This window comes from Xenopus laevis, chromosome 5S (genome assembly GCF_017654675.1).
Source record: "Xenopus laevis strain J_2021 chromosome 5S, Xenopus_laevis_v10.1, whole genome shotgun sequence".
NCBI lineage: Eukaryota > Metazoa > Chordata > Amphibia > Anura > Pipidae > Xenopus > Xenopus laevis.
This window is the reverse complement of record NC_054380.1, coordinates 75,221,713-75,243,037: the sequence shown is the minus strand read 5'-3', so window position 1 is coordinate 75,243,037 and position 21,325 is coordinate 75,221,713. Positions and strand designations below refer to the sequence as shown.

The 21,325-nt window shown below is 38.0% G+C and overlaps 1 protein-coding gene across 20 annotated transcripts in view; it reads right to left on the bottom strand.

The window, feature by feature from the left end:
- Positions 1 to 322: 322 nt before the first annotated feature.
- The window catches only part of snap91.S (synaptosome associated protein 91kDa S homeolog), a 66,096-nt gene continuing 45,093 nt past the window's right edge, over positions 323 to 21,325 (bottom strand). For 8 of the 20 annotated variants that reach the window (XM_018264293.2, XM_018264303.2, XM_041563941.1 and 5 more), the window contains 14 exons: positions 21,064 to 21,171; positions 20,242 to 20,535; positions 18,261 to 18,338; positions 18,071 to 18,142; positions 17,174 to 17,257; positions 16,305 to 16,385; positions 13,789 to 13,923; positions 8,679 to 8,825; positions 7,192 to 7,222; positions 4,600 to 4,711; positions 3,378 to 3,461; positions 2,994 to 3,098; positions 2,787 to 2,888; positions 323 to 1,674 (listed from right to left, as the gene is read on the bottom strand). In XM_018264293.2, the coding sequence (XP_018119782.1) occupies positions 2,796 to 2,888; positions 2,994 to 3,098; positions 3,378 to 3,461; positions 4,600 to 4,711; positions 7,192 to 7,222; positions 8,679 to 8,825; positions 13,789 to 13,923; positions 16,305 to 16,385; positions 17,174 to 17,257; positions 18,071 to 18,142; positions 18,261 to 18,338; positions 20,242 to 20,535; positions 21,064 to 21,171 (1,424 nt within the window). In that variant the 3' untranslated portion in view covers positions 323 to 1,674; positions 2,787 to 2,795. 20 annotated transcript variants of the gene reach the window in all.

The window sequence follows — 21,325 nt, the reverse complement described above, 5'->3', positions numbered from 1 at the left end:
CAGCCTTGAAATACCAACTGCAAACACACTCTTTCGCATTCGATAGTCTGAAGGCTCCTTTGCAGCTGCATTCTATAGTCATTATTCACTTAATAACGAGTGAGGTTCAGTGTATTTGTCAAGGTTGCTAGAAGCTGAGCAGACTAGGTAATAAACATAGTAATGGGTAAATCTGGAGCTGATTAATGTTGTTGAGTGGCCATAATTAGTCTCCATTTTTTTCTCCATTTGTTGATCACATGACAATAAATGTCTTAAATAATCCAGCTTCAACGTCACCTCTTCATTGGAACAGAAGCAGAGAGACAGAACATGAGTGTGATTGCTTTTGTTCAGGTGTTTATTGCATCTCACAGGGCATACATGCACTGGGTCTTTAAACCAAGATACAAAGGAAAGCCATTTTGAAATTGATTTTGAATACTCCCCCCCGCCCCCATTCAGAGTGTATGTTTTCCCCACAGTAAATTCAGTTACAACCATTGATTAAATAGTTAAATTTGAAAGACAACAGGTGAACATCTTCCCTATTGGACATATTTCTACATCGAGCCGCCAAGCCACTTGTAACACTGATCAACAGTGACCTTTTTTTGTGTGCCAAAACCGGAAGCCAAGCCATCAGCACAAAAGGGGATGAGAGTGTGTGGGAAAAAAAAAAAAAGCAGAATTTGCACAATATGCTCAGTAAACTCGCACTCACAAACAATACAAAAATCCTACAGTGAAATCAGAGAACGACCAGAGGAAAAACATTATGAAAACAACACACATGCACACATTAAGTGACTTTACAATAAAACGTATAATGATAAAACAAATACTGTGGCTGACTGCGGATACTACAGGCTCAATTACAGACGTAAAGTATAATACCTACGGCTGCTTCATAAGACTGCGAGAGCACATTTAACCCATTGACTGCTTGGCAGGCCAACAGGGAAGCGCAAACCATTTGAAATATAATAAAATATATAACTTTTTAAATAAAAATTAATAATCCTGATTTTGATCTGATATATCTTTTCCTTTCCGATATGTTCACTCCCAGAGCTCTATGCGGTCGATTTTGTAGATATATTACTTTAAATTATAAATATCTAAACATATACAATACTACAAAAGAAAAAACTATTCCACCCCCCACCCCAAAAAAAAACAAACAACTGATAATTCCTGTGGGTAGGTCACAAGCAAACACACACACGCATACACAATGGGTTTGTATTGGAGTGTTTTCCTGTATCACACAATATTTTATAACAGAGAGAATGTTAAGGGGATGTCCAAAGATTATGTACATTGTAACCTTCAATACACAGACACATTGCACCAGACAGCTCAGCATTCAATACAGTAGCTGCATATCCTGTTCCCAGCAGAGATACTTAAACTCACTAAAAGGAATGCGCAAGGTACATCCAGTGGTAGAAACGGGCAAACAGAGAGAACCCAAATGCACAAAAAAATGATATTCAGCAGCAGAGAACGACTAAGGTAATACAGATGACTAATGTTTACTTTCACAGCTGTGCTACACATTTCAGAAGAGAGAAAAATCTAAGCACTGGGTTTGGTACTGGTGGCTCACTTAGAAACTCTGAGCAGCAGTCGGTTCTTCATAGGCTCCAGACTCACATTTTCTTGTCACAAAAAAAAAAAAAAAAATAGGATCTGTGTGAGAAGAAGAAAAGAAAATATATTTTAAAAAATAACATTGTTTAGCCAAGAGAGAGGGTGGTTGGGCAGAAAGGGATTTTTAGATACTAAGAGAGGAATTTGCGGGTATAATGTGACTAATAAACACCCGGTTGGATTATCTACAGTGTGCAGCCAGTCTGGGAGCAAAAACAGTACATTCCCATTTGGAGCTTACTTGGGCTCCTTGTACATTCACAAGTTTTTTCTCTTATAAAATAGAAATCCCTACAACACTGATTAAAGGAGAAGGAAAGGTTAAAACTAAGTAAGCCTTGTCAGAAAGGTCCACCTAAATATACCAGTGAAACCCTCAAGGTAATGCTGCTCTGAGTCCTCTGTCAAAAGAAACACTGCATTTCTTTCCTTCAATTGTGTACACATGGGTTTCTGTGTCAGACTTCCTGCCTTCATCTTAAACCTCCTTGCCCAGGTGTGAGCATGCTCAGTTTGCTTCTCTCCCTTCTCTGCTGTAATCTGAGCCCAGAGCTATAGGTGAGCAGGAAGAGACTCAGGCAGGAAGTGATGTCACATCAAGCTAATACTGCAGCTCCTAAACTCTGGTCTTTTTGCCCATTGACTTGAGAATCTCAGACCTCAGATATTCTAATTAGAATTTTCACTATCAAGTCACCTGTGCAGCGTTCAATGTAACTTTCTAATGTCTGTCACTGGCTGTGAAAACCTCTGTATACTGGTGAGCAATTGCATGGTTCTGTGGTAAAAAATGTTCCCTCTGTTCAATATAGTATGTGCAGGTATAGGTATGGCACCGGTTATACAGAATGCTTGGGACCTGAGGTTTTCTAGATAATGCATCTTTCCGTAATCTTCATGCCTTAAGTCTGCTAGAAAATCATTTAAACATTAAATAAACCCAAAAGTCTGGTTTCACTTCCAGTAAAGGTTAATTATATCTTAGTTTGGATCAAGTAAAAGTTACTGTTTTACTATTACAGAGCAAAAATTTGGATTTTTTGGATATAATGGATTCTATGGGAGATGGACTTTCAATAATTTGGAGCTTTCCGGATAACAGGTTGCCAGATAACGGATACCATCCCTGTAACTCAAATAGATTTGCCTACCTTAAATGATTACAAGAAATCTTTGATGTTGAGATCTGCTAATGGATCCTTTGATGGGGGTTTCTTGGGGCTTTGAGAAGCAGGAGAAGGACTTGGTGAAAGCTAGAAGAGAGCACATAATAATTCATTTCATCTCACAGCATTCTCGTGGGGAAAGCACTGAAGCATCACATGCACTGAAATGAAGAATGAGAAAGATCAACATACTGGTGCACTGGGAACAGCAGCTCCACCAAATGACGGTCTTATCATAGACTGACCATACATCATTGGCTGCTGGGGCATCATTGGCACCCCTGTTCCAGATGAAGGCTGAAGGCACAGAAAAAAAGGCAAGTTGTGAAATACATTTCTGAATACTCCATTAGGAACAGCTATTATTTAAACCATTCCGTGCTTCTCGATAAAGCACTAGCAGAAGCGGCATGTTGAAAATGTACCATATGGATTCATTCAACACATTCTCATTATAGGAAAATTGGTTTGTTATAATGCATCACTGCTTTTTACGGCATAAATATACATTTAGTTTGGAGAGAGCACATACACACAAAAAACAAAGACTTATTGCAAGGTCAAGGGCACACGTACCAGACCAAACCCTGCAACTGGCGGTGTGCTGGGTGCAGCACTTGCTGCTGGGGGGACACCACTCACAGGAGGAGCAGATCCTTGCTAGAAACAAAAACAAAAAAATAATGTTATATCATCTTCATTCAGAAGACTTTGACTTTGTCATTTACCATCAACCTGTGATCCACCTACAATGATAACTACATGCACACTAGGAACATCTAAATTATAAGGGCTGCCTTAATGTTATTATGAAGTAGCAGAGGAGTCACATATATATTCTTTTTAATTGTAATTTTCCAAACATTTGTGTCTTATATCTTAATTAAATACTATCAAACTGTAGGACAATTGCAGTCTATCAATATTGTATCATTTGCCCTTCACTTGAAGAGAAAGCCATACAGAGAATGGCTTCAGATCACAGCTGCTTAATCTGGAGCTGTGTTGTAAATCTGTGTATAATACACACAAGCCATGAATATCTTGCAAATTATATCCTTATAAACGGTGAGTAGTGATGTCATCAGTTATAAACGGTGAGTAGTGATGTCATTTTTGTCACATGACTCACTAAAACTTGTGTATTATAATAAATAAAGTACCCCTTGTTGGAAAATATAAGGGTATTATAAGTAACCTTGGAGTTCCATGAACTGTATGGTCATGGAACTCCTTGGTGACTTGTAATATCCTTATATTTTACAATAGGGCGTACTTTATTTACCCACAGGCAGCCACTATTGGTAGTGGGCACATATGCTTTACTACAACTAAAGATGAAATTGGAGCCTGCCTCTTCCTAATTGAGACATGCTAATAGCTATACAGGAGAATATTATCTCAAGCTGCATTATTTTCATGTAGTTTTATTTATGGTCCATTTAAGACATTCTCAGTAGGCATCCAATACAGCAGGTAAACTGACAGACCGGTCTTTTGTTTCTAATAATGTGTATGATATATTCTCACATAATGTTGAAAGCAAAAGGGGTATGTATATTGTAACGCGGCTACATTTAACCAAGTATTTTATTAGTGTAATTTTGGCAGAATTATTAATGCAAACATCCAATACATTTCTATTAACCGGCCAGGCCAAAATGTAACCACAGAATCCACAAAGTAAATGACTTAATGTTACATAACTCACAACTAAACCCTTTAGCCATTCAACAAGCAAATTACTTTTGCCAGTTGAAAACATTCAGCATAGGGTAAATGACAAAGATTGGCTTACCATAGGGGAACTCGATGGGCCACCAGTTGACCATGTGGCTGGTGCAACCTTTGGTTGCCAATTGGCACCTCCAGTCAGCTTCTTCTCTCCAGCATTCCACTGAAGGTCACCCCTAGGCAAGTCACAGAATAAAAAACAATCAGCAAAAGATTCATAGTTACATACTTTCAGAAAGTTAATATATTTCCCACTTCAAATAATATTTGTAATTTATTTTCATTAACATAAATTCATTCTTTTTCATATATTTACCTAGAGAGGTAGTACTAAACTAGTCTTTAGATCACCTCCTCCCTCCTTTTAAGAGAGACTAAAAGCAATCAAATGAACTAGCCATCGATCCGATTGGCTGAATTGCACCCACCAAATGGATCAATAATATGCAACTGAAGGAGTCGTGTGCAGTAAGGATCCTTCACAATCAGGGTGGATTGTGCTGTGGATTGCCAATGACCTTTCCAGATATACAATCATATGAAAAGGTTTGGGAACCCCTCTCAGCCTGCATAATAATTTACTTCACTTTCAACAAAAAAGATAACAGTGGTATGTCTTTCATTTCCCAGGAACATCCGAGTACTGGGGTGTTTTCTGAACAAAGATTTTAGTGAAGCAGTATTCAGTCGTATGAAATTAAATCAAATGTGAAAATCCAGAAATGGAAGGCCACAGGCACAGTTGCTGTAAAACCCAGGTCTGGCAGGCCAAGAAAAATACAGGAGCAGCATATGCAGAGAGCATATGTGAGAATGGTTACAGACAACCCAAAGATCACCTCCAAAGACCTGCAAAAACATCTTGTTGCAGATATTGTATCTGTACAACATTCTACAATTCTTTGGACAACGAACATCTGTATGGCAGGGTGATGAGAAAGAAGCCCTTTCTACACTCATGCCACAAACAGAGTCGCTTATACAAAAGCTCGTTTAGACAGACCACAGTAATTTTGGAACAAAGTGCTGTTGACTGATGAGACAAAAATTGAGTTATTTGGTCATAACAAAAAGCGCTTTGCATGGCGGAAGAAGAACACCACATTCCAAGAAAAACACCTGCTACCTACTGTCAAATTTGGTGGAGGTTCCATCATGCTGTGGGGCTGTGTGGCTAGTTCAGGGACTGGGGCCCTTGTTAAAGTCAAGAGTCGGATGAATTCAACCCAATATGAACAAATTCTTCAGGATAATGTTCAAGCATCAGTCACAAAGTTGAAGTTACACAGGGGTTGGATATTTCAACAAGACAATGACGCTAAACACACTTGGAAATCTACAAAGGCATTTATACAGAGGGAGAAGTACAATATTCTGGAATGGCCGTTACAGTCCCCCGACTTGAATAGCAGCGAAAATCTATGGGATGATTTGAAGCAGGCTGTCCATGCTCGGCAGCCATCAAATGCAACAACTGGAGAGATTTTGTATGGACGAATGGTCAAAAATACCGCCATCCAGACACTCATGAAAGGCTATAGGAGGCATCTAGAGGCGGTTACATTTGCAAAAGGAGGCTCAACTAAGTTTTGATGTAATATCTCTGTCTGGGTGCCCAAATTTATGCACCTGTATTTTTGTTATGGTGCATATTGCATATTTTCTGTTAATCCAATAAACTTTATGTCACTGCTGAAATACTACTGTTTCCATAAGGCATGTTGTATATTAAAACAAAGTTGCTACTTTGAAAGCTCAGCCAATGATAAACAAAACTCCAAAGAATTAAGAGGGGTTCCCAAACTTTTTCATATGACTGTAGATGTATATACCTTGGAAATTGCACATTTTTATTCATGAAAACTAGTTTATTTCATGAAAGAGTTTGAAAGGTGAACATCTTAATTTTCCCTTGGCTTTTTAAACCAGGTTGCACATGTTTAAAAACTGTGTGTGCAAGTCAGAATATTTGAAGGGATTCTGTCACAGGAAAACATGTTTTTTTTCGAAACACAACAGTTAATAGTGCTGCTCTAGCTCAATTCTGCACTGAAATCCATTTTTAAAAGAGATTTCATATTTTTAATATTTGATTTTATAATTTGACATGGGGCTAGACATATTGTAATTTCCCAGGTGCCCCCAGTCATGTGACTTGTGCTCTGATAAACTTCAGTCACTCTTTACTGCTGTACTGCAAGTTGGAGTGATGTCACCCCCTCCCCCAGCAGCCTAACTATAGAGCAATGGGATGACAGATAATAGCTCCCTGACACAAGATAACGAGAATCCAAGTCCCACTGTGACTCCTCCAATTACAACGAGTATGAGAAACAATAGCCTGCCTGAAAGCAGTTCCACTGTGAAGTGCTGTCTTTTTCTAAAAGCACAGGATCAGGCAAAATGACCTGAGATGGCTGCCTACACACCAATATTATAAGTAAAAAAAAAGTGTATACTTGTTGGTTCAGGAATACAATTTTATATGGTAGAGTTAATTATTTGCAGTGTAAAAAAGTTAATTTAGAAATAAAAACTACACCATAAAAATCATAACAGTATCCCTTTTAAAATCATGTTTTCACACAAAATGCTTTGTGTTCACCACAATTAATTGCAAAAGAAAAAAAAACGTAATGGTGTAGAAGCCACTTACTTTTTAACTGTAGACGCAGAAATCCCAAGATCTGGAAAAGAAGTAAATCACAGTTACACACTGATGTGCTACAACAGCAGAGAGGAATTCCAGCCAAGACACTGACAATGCCTCATCGGCTTCCAAAACAATCTATGACGTATACTATAGAGAAATATCACTGTAGCTTTATGGGCACACAGTGTATTGGGATTACATACATATAAGAATGGAGAGAATCGACTTAAATACTGAATGCAAGCGTGAGTGAACAAGGTCATTTTTAATAAAGGGGCAAAACGGACATTTGCTCTTCTCTTCACCACAAACATATACTTGCATGGCCATTGTGGGTCCATTAATCATAACAAAATTAAAAAAAGGTAGTTCAAAGAACTTAGGATGTTCTCTCTAGTCAAGCTATAGATTTTCTAGCACACAACGTTATTATAAACAAATGTCAGTGTATTAAATAAGATTAGAGCAGTGCTGCCACAAATTTCTAATGGTAGGGGGCTGTTGAGCTCAACCAATGAGATCTTTGCCTGGGCCCAACATTGCCTTTAAGCAGCAGTGCAACTGTACGAGTAAAAAGTGTGTATATAAAGGTGTCAGTAAGAATGAGTGAATACATATTAGTGGTTGCTTATGTGGGGCACACATGAATGTGTATTTCAGAGCATGAATGTGTAATGTTACCATGAAAATGAGTGTGCAAGTGAACGGAGTATAAATGCATGTTCACTCTGTTCTGGCACGTGTTAGCGTACATGATCATCTTGTGGCAAGAGTCTGAGGGGCAGGTTGATTTACAGCTCTCGACTGCCCTCAAAAATCATTGCCTGTTGCTACTGTTGAAAAGCAATAGGCTGTAGATTACAAATATCATGTAATATCATATATGTAACAGTTAATGCTGGCAACTGCCATTAGTGCTTTTAGAAGGAATTTAGTAAACTGCGGTGGAAAATAAACAGCAAATATGGACCAAATATTTCTACAAAGTTTGTCTTTTCTTACCATATGTACTTATATCATATATATATGGGCAACAAGAGACACAAAAATGATCTCTAAATATTATTGTGCAAGCTGCTGCAATTTATTGCCCTTACATTTGTTATTTTACCCCTCTACCTAAAAATCTGTGGAAAGGGTCCATTCCCTAGCAGAGAAAAGTCTCTTACAGGACAATAGCTTCCAATCATAAAGGTCCAATAGGCCAGCCAGGAATATAATAAACACCTAAACAGGGATTGCCCCAGCCCCAGATAAAACATCCAGAAAAAAATACTGGATCTTGTTATATATTTAACAATAGTTGACCATTGATGTACTCTAGAGGGGACAAATATCCCTTTTTCCACTTACTTGCCTCACTCATTAATTTCTTATGTTTTAATAAAAATATGCTGAGCTTTTATTAGAGATGGAGAACACCTCATATGATACAAGCAAAAGGCAGACAACGTATGTTGAAAGACTCAGAATGAAGCCAGGTTACTTACTCCCTACTAAACTTGCAAGAGAAGAATCCAGGTCACCTCCAATACCTTTGCCTGCTGCAGCATTCCCTGCTGATGTGATTGAAGATGATAGTGGCTGGGATGTGGGGGTCATGGTTGGTATGAGAAGGTCTCCTAAACCATCAAACACTTTAAAGTAAATGAGAGAAAAAATAATTAGAGAAATGGATATTAACAACACAAGTTTACAGGATATACAAAGTGTCACTACCTTATAGACAATCCTGACTTCATTTCAGCTAAGATCTAAATAATCACAAGAAATATATATATATATATATATATATATATATATATATATATATATATATATATATATATATATAAAAACATTTCATTAACTCAATAGGATTGTTAATTAGGCTCAAGTACAAAGTAAAGGTATGGGACCCATTACCCAGAATGCTCGGGGACCTGGAGTTTTCCGGATAAGTCTACTACAAAGTAATTTAAACATTAAATAAACTCAATAGACTGGTTTAACTTCCAATAAGGATTAATTACATCTTAGTTGGTACTGTTTTATTATAACAGAGAAAAAGGGAATAATTTTTAAAAATTTGGATTATTTTGATAAAATGGGATATGGCTTTTCTATAATAAAGAGCTTTCTGGATTATGGGTTTCCAGATAACGGATCCTATACATGTACGGTTTTATTATCATAGAGTAAAAGTAAATCATTATTAAAAGTAATTATTTGATTAAAAATTAGTCTATGGGAGATGGCCTCCTGTAGCTCGGAGCTTTCTGAATAACGGGTTTCCAGATAATAAATCCCATAACTGTATATATATCTCAAGGGATGGATTTGTTTATGCTGTACGTAATCATAGAAGCAAAGGTGAGCGAATATCCACACAAAAATATACACGTAAACATCTTCCTATTTTGTTAGACTCTAAGTAAAAGAACTGTAAACCTAAAAATAATAATTTTGACTAATGAAAGAACTATAATTCTAGATAACTACCCAATATATTGTACATTAAACATGTTCAGTGGCTTTTAAGAATCAGAAAGGAAAAAGATCTACCCTTATTCTATGCTCTGCTTATGCACTTGGACAGAAGATAAAATAGTTCATTATATTTAATTAAGAAAGGGAGCCCAATTCTGCTCGACTCCAGTGCAGTGATCCATAACCAGTGGCTCACAAGCAACATATTCTCTGACCCTTTGGATCAGGGGTCCCCAATCTTTTTTACCTGTGAGCCACATTCAAATGTAAAATGAGGGGGGCATCAGAAGAATGGAAAAAGCCATTGGGGGTGCCAAATAAGGGATCTGGAAGTCTATGTGGACTGTTGGCCTACAGGAGCCTCTTTTTGGCAGTACACGTGGTTTTTATGCAACCAAAACTTGTCTCCAAGCCTGGAATTCAAAAATAAGCATTTCAGGCTAATGGGAGTAACATCCAAGGGGTTGGTGAACAAAATGTTGCTCACAAGCCACTGGTTGGGGATCACACTTTTGATTATATTGCTCCCAGTGGCCTTAAAGGGGAAGGAAACCCTTTCGGAGCAAAAGCCCGCTCCCTGTAGGCCCCCCTCCCGGCCTACCTCCCCCCCACCCCGGGCAAATGCCCCTAACTTTTTAGTCACCCCTCCGTGCAGGTCCTCTCTTGACAAGTTTCGTGACTTTCAGCGCATGCGCAGTAGTTTCAAGCGGCAAATGCCTCCTACTGAGCATGCGCCGCCAAATACAGGAAGAAGAGCGATCGGACAAAGATGGCGCCCGTGAACTCGGCAAGAGAGGACCTGCATGGAGGGGTGACTAACAAGTTAGGGGTATTTGCCCGGGGGGAGGTAGGCCAGGGGGGAGGAGGGGCAGGGGTTTTGCGCCTAAAGGGTTTCCTTCCCCTTTAAAGCAGGTGCTTCTTTTTGAATTCCTTGCTTGAAGGAAAGTTTTAGTTGCATCAGAACCATGTATACTGCGAAACAGAGCCTCCTGTAGGCCAACAGTCCACATAGGCACCACCAATAGCCAATTATAGTCCTTTTTTGGCATCCCCGGGAACTTTTTCAATGCTTCTGTTGTTCTCCAATTTTTTTACATTTGAATATGGCTCACAGGTACCCCTACTCCAGTGTATAAAAGGCGTTCATATGCAAAGGTTTTTAAAATATATATCTGCAAACATGTAGAAAAATCTGGTGTAAAATTAGATGTTAGCTTGACACCAGAATTTCTTCTATTCCCATATGCACACCTTTATAAATGAGCTCCTAAATTTTTCATGAATGCTTGCTCAGCAAACTATGTCTTCATTTACTGATCAACGAAATTTCAATGAGACAGAAAGTATGTTTTCACTGTTGCAACAAACACTGCAACTTCCAGTGAAAGAATGCCATAACTAAGGGCAACCCCACGAAAACTAACCAAAATTGTTCTTTTTGAACTTCATGCAATGCTGTATATAGAAGAATGAAGCCCATTTGAACTTAGCTATTAGGTATGCCTTTGCTTGTACTCAGTAACTGAAACCACAAAAGGATGACTAACAAACAGAAATAGTTCAGCTAAAGTACTCTACTATTACTTCTACTTTAAAGCAGACCCGAGACACAGCTAAACAATAAGAACAGAGTAAAAATGACCAGTGATGGGCGAATTAGTTTTGACGCCCGCATTAAAGTCAACGGGCGTCAGAATAATGTTGACGCGCTACAGTTTTGACACAAGCGACTATTCCGTTGTGCGTCCCAATATTTTTGACGCCGGCTGTGAAATGTGGAAATTTGTCTTGAATTCGCTCCTGCTGAATTTATTCGCCCATCACTAAAAAAGACACAAGCAGAATGATATGTAATTTGTGTTCATTTACACATGTATTGAGTGCCCTATTATTAACCTTCCAGGGCTCACTGCCCTCTATAGAACATGTTTCCCTTTCCAGAGTTCCAGCTCTACAATTAATATACTATAGATCAGACATAGGCAACATTCTGTACTCCAGATGTAACAGAACTACAACCCCTATCATGCCTTTTTGACTCCAAGTGGAGAGGTTTCCATGCTGCATACCACCCAGATGTTGATATTTTGGCAGCACAGTTCCAGTTTGTGGACCCAAGAACCAGGGCTTAGACTGGATTGAAGTAGTGTTTTAGTGTAGCTGGGCTGTGGCCTGGGTTGATTGATATTTGAAATAAAATATGTTATTTGTTTAATATGTTATGGTGCCTGTCCCTGCAATAAGTCACTGGAAAGGCCTAACAAACATACTAGTAGCATTTAATATGCAGAAAAGACATTTACATTCCATTCAACTGCTTCTAATTAACACAAAACTTGAAGCGGGCTTTAATGATCAATATAACACAGCAGCATGCAGTAAGACAGCAACTTATACATAGAAAGGAAAACGAGCAGCTCCCTGTGCAGTTATCTAGATCAGTGCAAGACTCACCATATATACAGTAACATTGCAGTGCAGCCCCAGCATGGACAGTGCCAAAATGAAAGAAAATACAAACAAAATGATAGCATGGTAACATAATCTTGACAGTAAGCAACTAATCCATATGCTCTTCATTGTAAACATATTTCACTGCAGACAGGCAAGGTTTTGCAGGAATGACGCTGACTAATTTACTTTGTTTTTACGTGAGATAGAATGAAGGATAAAGCTCATGCAAGTACATCATGCAAAATAATGGTAGGTGGCCCTAAAAACATATTACAGAACAAAAAGGCTTCTACACAATAAGTAGTATCTTTAATAATTAAAACATACATCTAATTTTTTACTCAACGTGGATGTAGATATTTAAACCCAATCTATTTCCTTCTTTAATTTTTCTAATAGAATTATGTATATTTTTGAGGTGCTTGACTCAAAACTTGCTGCATTTCAAACATAAGCTGATTTGTCTGCAGCATAATGATAGCCAGTGGCAGGACGCTGATGCAACTAATGGAAAACATGTCTCCAAGCAATATATATCTAGTACATTACTAAACTATGATTTGGTTAGGCATCTCCCATTTTGTTCACTAGCTTGTGCTTCATTCAGTGCAAAGGTGTCCTATTGCTCCCGCTAGCACTAAACTCTGCACCTTGCACCCAAATTAAACTCAGACATGACATGCAGAGCACAGCTTTGCCACAGACACAACTGCTGAATAAATGGCTGCAACTTTAGACCAGTTAGTACTCGGCTACTTGTGTCTGGGGAATAAGTAAATGTCCCCTTATAGTTCTGAAGACATATATTACCAGGGATTTACTAAAGTTTGCAAAGGTGACTGGACATAATCCTAAATCTGAGGTGTTGTTGCCACTACCCTATCCTAAAAATAGGTGAATACACAAATACTACTACAACACGTGCAAAGCAGTCACCCAGAAATGCGTTTTTGTAAGGAAAAAAATGTCACGTAAATGTGCAGTAATTGCAGCTATTCCGACTTTGAGAAAACTGTTGCATTACCAAAAAGCTTTGCAATGCTAAAGGGCTTAAGGCAAAAGGAGTGTTGTTCTTGTCATGATACTTTTAGAAACCCTCTCACATTTATACACTTCTCTGGAAGCATATAAAGTTAATAAACATTGGCATGAAGGAAGTGGAAAAATTGACATGGCTGGTTAAAAAATAAATTTACCAAAAATATCAGGACACAGGATTAGAATATGGTAGGAATGCACTCTGGTTTTCAGGAACAAATAAAGTTTGAGTAGCATGGTGTCAGTATTTTCAATATCTTCTGTTCCACTACCAGTTTAAAAAAATTGTTGCAAATAATCTTTTTAAAGAACAATTTATGACCGACCTCTAATACTGCACATTTATGTATTTATTGTGTGCAATAAAGCCCTGATCTCAATCCAAATAAAAATATCTATGGCACTAAGTGGAGGTGCAGAAGTGTCATGTGACTAACCTAAACAGTCTGGAGCAAATGCTCCTGGGAGATTGGACCAATAGAGTATCATGGACTTGAACTTAGTGATATTTAACATGATTATATTACACAATAGGGGACATAATTTGCAAATCCAGGTCAGCCACTGACACCCTACACATAAACATGATGCTCATCAGCTGACTGGATTTCCTATCGACAGACAGACATGCAACTGTACCTGAAGAATCGAAAGAGCTAGCAGGAGCAGCAGGCTGACTTGCTCCAAAGGCTGCATCAAAGCTTGGCTGAATGAGGTTATTCTGTGCTGGAGTAATCGGCGTAGGAGAGGGCGCCATGAAAGACCCTCCAAATCCTTAAAAATGAGCAGAACATTGTCAGCATGATCACAATTGATTGACTCCAATCCCAAAATATAACCCAGATACAGAACCTCCCATACAATTCCCCCCAGTGGTAGATGTTAGAAACATCTGCCACTTGGGTTATCGGTTAGAATGGTTTGGGGTGCCCTACAAAACGAGCTTATTTCCTTTATTCTGATTATTGAAACATGCAGTTGTTTAGAATAATAGCAGTGTGTTTAAAAAGTAAATAAAGCTCAAAATATTATAATAGCTTTTATTTCCATACACACAAATGCATTGGGAACACTGCACAGTCTATGCCAAATAAAAACATGAAGATAAATGTGTTGTGTTATTCCTTCACGGAAAGTAAAGGCAATATTAGGCTGTTACAAAAAATAGTAGTGTCTGCATTCTTCTTTACAACCTCAAAGATTCACTGTATAAACTGAAAGATTTTGCTTTCCTTTGAATCACTGAACTAATATTTAGTTGTATAACCAGTGTTTTTTTGAGAACTGCTGCACATCTGTGTTGCATGTAGTCAACCAACTTCTGGCACCTGTTACATTCCACAATTCTTCTGTGTTTCCTGGTTTTGCCTCAGAAACAGCATTTTTGATGTCACCCCAAGTTTTCTATTGGATTAAGGTCCGGGGCCACTGCATAATGTCAATGTTCTTGGTCTGGAACCAACATGTTGCTCGTTAACTGGTGTGTTTGAGGTTGCTGTCTTGTCGAAACACCAATTTCAAAGGCATTTTTTCTTCGGCATAAGGCAACATGACCTCTTCAAGCATTTTAATGTATTAAAACTGATCCATGATCCCTGGTATGCAATAAATAGGCCCAAGACCATAGTATGAGAAACATCACCATGCTTTACAGTGTACTGTGGCTTGAATTCATTGTTTAGGGGTCGTCTGAAAACGGTCTGCAGCCCTTGGCCCCAAAACAACAATGTTGCTTTCATCAGTCCACAAAATGTTGTGCCATTTCTCTTTAGGCCAGTCAATGTGTTCCTTGGCAAAGTGTAACATCTTCAGCAAGTTTTTTCAACAATGGGACTTTGCAGGGGCTTCTTGCCAATAGCTTGATTTCACATAGGCATCTTCTAATTGTAACATTACTCACAGGTAACTTTAGACCTTCTTTGATCTTCCTGGAGCTGATCACTGGCTGAGTCTTTGCCATTTTGGCTATTCTTCTCTCCATTCAAATTGTCGTTTTCTGTTTTCTTCCAGGTCTTTCAGGTTTTGGTGGTCATTGTTAAGCGTTTGAGATCATTTTTTGCACGTTTTTATGTTTTCCCCTCTCCAATCAATTTTTTAATCAAATGTTTTTTCATAGAACTAATGACCTTACTTATTGAACTCCACACTGCTATTATTTGACACAAGCTATTTTTATTTTGAACACTGCTATTATTTGGAACAAGACTCAACTAATGTTTCAATTACAAAGAATCAGCAGCATGCATGTGATGACTGTTGGGTCTGTTGGTTTTCTATTACTTTATTACACCTACTAGTAAATTATTTACCATGTAGAAATGTAATTTCTACCAAAAACAGAGAATGATCAGGTTTGTAGAGTTGGCTATTATTCTGAACCCAACTGTATGATAAGATTATTCTCATATATTGAACATATAGTAACTGCAAATTATATTTCCATTCATATATATTGTGGTTCCAAGCCTGGGGGGACACCCATTCTGATATCATGATATCACTGGCTTCAGTGTTGGGACACTGCATTAACATAGTGGGAATTTGATGAGTGTGTGTATGATGTCTGCCATTTTTTAGAACAGCAATCCCCAACCAGTAGCTCGTGAGAAAATCTTGCTCTCCAACCCCTTGGATGTTGCTCTCAGTGGCCTCAAAGCAGGTGCTTATTTTTAAATTCCTGGCTTGTAGACAAGTTTTGGTTGTATAAAAACCAGCTGTACTGCCAAACAGAGTCTCAATGTAGGTTGACAATCCACACAGGGGCTACTAAATGGCCAATCACAGCCCTTGGCACCCCAAGAACATTTTTCATACTAGTGTTGCTCCCCAACTCCTTTTACTTCTGTATGTTGCTCACGGGTTCAAAAGGTTGGGGGTCACTGTTTAAGAATGAGAAAAAAATAATCCTGTTGGTTTTCAAAAAACTAGTTATTCCGTACAGATAGGAGTAGAAGATAAAACATGCAAATAAAGTCTTTCTGCATTGTTCTTCACATAAATATGTCAAGAATACAACCAGATATTATATGCAGATGAAAGCAAACATTGCAACCACGACTGTGCTACTGTACAATATCTATCTATCTATCTATCTATCTATCTATCTATCTATCTATCGTGAGAGACAGACAGACACACACAAATCAGCGATTTACCAGCCAGTAGGTCTGCAGAAGCTGATGAACTAGTAGGTGCCATAGCTGCAGGTTGTGGTTCAGCAACTTCTCCAAAAGCATCTGCCATATTATCCAGTTTGCAGCAAGGAAGGTAGAGAGAGGTTCAGAGTACATTTTATTTAGCCCTATGTTCATGGGTAATAAAGAAAAAATTAAAGTATCACAAAGCCTAGAAAGATAAAGACGAGGGGTACCCTAAGATTTCACCACTTTATACCGTTGTCCTATTTGCTCCTTTTCTGGTAACTGCTGCCAAATTTTCTGGCAATGTAACAATTGTGTTTTAAATTTGATTTGCTTTATTACAGTCTCTGGATCATTATTCTGAAAGGGAAATTTATCTCAGGAAGAAAGTATCCTATTCAATGAATTTCCAAAAAAAACAGAGAAGAATGATGAGAGCACATTGGTGTTAGCATCTTGCTTGGCTAAAGCCTTCCTCAAGCATTCACAAGAAAAGTGTTTGTTTTTAGTTCAAATATTCTGTGATTCTGTGATACCTGTTTCACGGTAATTAAACGGAAGAGAAAAGGTACAGATCGAGCAATGAATATTTTTTGCAGTAAAATTCTTTACTAACTTTTAATAAAATAATATAAGGGATTCATTAACCATTTATTTGTGAAAAATAATAAAAAAAATGGATCATAATAGATGGTCCTCCTGATGTTAATCCAACACCCTCATGGCAAGTGACACACTGGGGGTGCTGGAAGCTGCAGCACAACAACATGTGAAGGGCTGCTTGTTGCCTATCACTGATCTATATTCCATTCTTGCAAATATATATTGATTACAAAATATATGATACATCTGATCAGAAGAGTAAAGACAAGTCATATACCAACCCCCAAATAAGTCAAGCACAGCTGAAGATTCCACCTTTGCAGGAGAAGCAGCGGGGACAGCAGAAGGAGCTGCAAAAGAGTCCACTAAAGTGGGTACAGAAGAATACAGCATGATTGTAAAACTTAATACAATCTTCATCTGCATTATAATTATATTTATGGAAACAAGAATATTAATAGAGCTTACTTAATATAGAAATCTTTGCACAGAAATAAAACTGCCATTTTTCAGCCTGTCTTTAAAAAGTTTTGGTACACTAACCCCCATATGTAATAAAAGGCATCAAGTTTGCCCAGGAGCAGTAACCCACAGCAACCAATAACTATAACTATTACAGGTGACAAGTATATTCTAACTGCTGATTGGGGGGACTTGTAATTTTTCCCATTGCTAACCAGATATAGTGACTAAAATACACTGGAGGGACATTTGGTAATGACCTAGACCTTCAATAACTTTTTAATAGCAACGGTAGACGTGTATTTAATGGGAAAAAACAATAGTGCCTTGGATCCCCGTTACATACATATTTACATCCTGATACAATCAGCCAAATAGCAGTGATATTATGGCCACACAAATATCATCTTGGACTTAAATTATAATGTGCTTTGCCCTTGTAAATACACCCTTTAGACTATTATACTGTCTGTACAGAAGCATGATGATGAACCTCGCAAATGAATGGCCTTCATGCAAGTCTACAGAAAAATGAAAACAATGCTTTCTGCTGATAACGTAATGCAGAAAAAGATGTCTTGGAGTAAGATATTGTACAGAAGGTAAGCATGCAACAACTGGGCAATACCTTACAGAGCTATAATCTACCAAGAAAACAGAACATTTTTAATGGCATTTTATGTATCGCTCAAGTGCTTTGAATAGAAAGCACTCACCAGACAACAGGTCTCCAGTGAGGGAACCCTCTGGTACAGGAGAGGCCCCATGCGGTGGGGATGAAAAAGCATCTTCTCAAAGCAAGAAGAAATAAGAGCCAAATCAGTTTCTTCAGCAATGATACAAATCAAAAGTGCAGCAACTTTTTATGGAGCAAAGGACATGAATGTAAACAATATCATGCATTACCTGTGCCAAAAAGGTCTATGCTAGGTGCAGCATCTGGCTTAGTTGCAGCAGGGGCCTCCGAAACGGAGTCAAATAAATCTAAGACCAAACACAGCCAATGTTATTTCTTCTCTGATAAATGAGTAAATGCTTCTGAGATTAAGCAAAGAGAAAATCATGCAAGCCAGTATCTGGATGTTAACCACCTGATAACGCAGATTTCCTTTGTATATTAGAACATTCAGATGAATTTAGACGTTTGCAATCCCAGTTTTCCAGTTTATTACATTTAGGCTTCCAGGAGGCCTCTAGTGCTGTAATATTTTTGTTAGAGGATTTAAGTGTTAGCATACAAATGGCAGAAAAAAAAATCAAGATATTTCTCTGTGGTTTCTCATAACTATACTAAAATAAGTCATTATGAAATCCTGCTACTCATCCATACAGAGAGAGGGTACATGCTTTTGAAATATTTTGAAACAGAATAATCTTAAAACTCTAGTGCAATTTATTTTCGGGGTCATTTCAGTTTAGTTTTTTTAACATACAGACTATAAATGTTATTATTTAATAGGTGAAAAGAATAAAGTGGTACTTCCTTATTTTTTCAAAGGGGTGCTCACCTTATATTAAGGGTCTTTAAATAAAAGAGGTGTAATTTACCATTGGTGGGATGCAAATTGCAAAACACAGGCGAAAGCCAGCATGTTTTTCATACCTGCGCCCCCTATCCTGCCAATAGAACCCACAGGGATAGGTCCGTGTTCTCAGCTTGCAGTTGCTTCATGAATGTTATATTCATGTGGGACATGAAAGGATAAAGGGTTTTGGGACAAACGTAAGAGGAATGAAGGCTATACTGTTGTTTGCTCAAACCTTTTGTGCATACGACGCCTTAATAAACTTGGAAGCAACTTTTACAAAATCACATCAAGTGATACCATTTTCTTCTTTTCAACATATTGTTCACTGGTGGTGGAGGTGGTCAATACAATAACCTTCTTAATTCCTGGGACATTTAAATTATCTCTCCTGATGGAGATGTAGCCTTAATGAGCCTGCATTCTTTAGAAGAAAAGCACCTTAGCAAGTGTTATGTGCCTTGTGTATCAGCAATTGCTGTGCCTCAGCCTGCTTATTATGTTTATACATGTGATGTAGGATTGGTGATGCACCCTTCGATCCGATGTTGCATAATCATGTAAAAATGCAGAAAAAGTCAACTGTGCAATTATGTGATTCAAATGTTTTGGTGGAGGAGATTCATTTTCAACACAAAGGTATTTTTAGACGATTTTTCATCCTGTGCTGTAGGAGATTTAGCACGGAGACAACGGTCCTGCGTTCCACGAGTCCTAGTGTGAAAATATTAATTGTTGTCCTGGAAAACCGTATCTATATTTCTATTTTTTTTTGTCTCTCTATAACTGTCTGGGTTAAAATTTATGGAACAATAATTTATCTAATTTTATATTGATTACATTTTTTAAGCAGAAGTTCTGCACTCAGGGGTATTTGGCAAATAAATAAAAAAATGTATTCAATCATAAGTGCAGTCCAACCTTTTGGTTACTACAGTGTGACCTGTGTTTCCACAAACAAACAGCAGGAAACCACTTCACCCACACTGATAAGCCCAAAAAGATGCAGAAGACCTTGTCACAGTTACAAAGTGTTAAATAAAGTTATAGAAAAAAAGAAAATAAATTAATCGTAAAAAAAAAAGGAAAAAATAACGCAGAATGTTATTAAATATATAATATTTTATATTAATGTAACATGTACAAGTTATGTTTAACCCACTGATAGTCTTATGTAATATGCTAGAATCTGGGATTTAAGTGTCAGATTCATCAATATGTTCCCATAAGGAAATGGTGGTGGGAGGTCCAATGAAAATACTAACGGAATCTGTTGGGAAAAAAATCTGTACAGCAATGAAACTGGAGAATTCGCCTAAATATAAACTTGAAATAGAATAAAAACACACAAAAACATTTACCACCAAATATATCTAGAGCAGGAGGAGCAGTAGTTGTAGTGGTGGTGGTGGTGCTGGCAGAAGTGGTGGCAGCAGTGGTAGTAGCAGTTGTAGTAGTGGTAGAAGTAGTAACAGTAGTAGCAGCAGCAGCAGCTACTACAGCAGGAGGAGGAGGAGAAGGAGTAGTTGCAAGAACTGTAGAGGCTGCACTAGTTGTGGGGGTAACTACGGGAGCACTGGTTTCTGTTGGCTTCAAAGCAAAAAGGTCCAGCTCAGGAGCAGCATCTGCACTACCTTCAGATGGGGCAAAGGGGTCTTATAGGGAAGAAAGTGGAGAACAGACAGGATCAGTTAGGAAAGGAACTCAGAAATCAATTAATCTACATACATGGAAAACTCAAACACAGGGTATACGATTCTAACATTCTTTGATCAAGAAGTCCATGCATTTACATCAGTATAGTAAAAAAACCTCTTACTCAGGTCCTGGATACATAGAAAAAAAACCAGGACACCTTAGCAAAGTAACTACAGAAAATCAGGGTGATAATTATATCTAATATTTCACACAGACATCATAAACACCCAAAAGCACTTTTCACAGCTAGTCTGTTAACCTAAAAAGCTATGCGCCTAAAATAAAACCCTTATGCATGGCAGCCGTGGCAAGGAATAGTAAACAATCAATACTTTTAAAGTCCTTTGCATTTAGCCCATATTTTGTATGTACCTGAACAAAAAGCAATTCATGCACAAATTAAAGATAAAAGCGCAATGATAGAAAGGGATGAAGTAAGAAAGTTCACATGCAAAAATTTTCTCAGCAACTTATGTGAAACCCACCGTGTCCCGAACATGCATCAAGGGCTGCCGCAACAGGGGCTGAGGTGGGAGGAGCAGCAGCCCCATCTAGTTTTGCAGTGGCTTCATCTGGAGAAGCAGCAAAGGCATCTGGGGTGCAATTTTAATTAGTTTAACAGAAAACAAAAGAAAGGAAAGGGAAGAAAAAAAATAGGTTTCAATTATTCTCTTGTGTTACCTTTTCTTAGTACATATATCAGTGATTTCAGTTTTAGACAGGTGGCATCTTTATTGGATGAGCAGA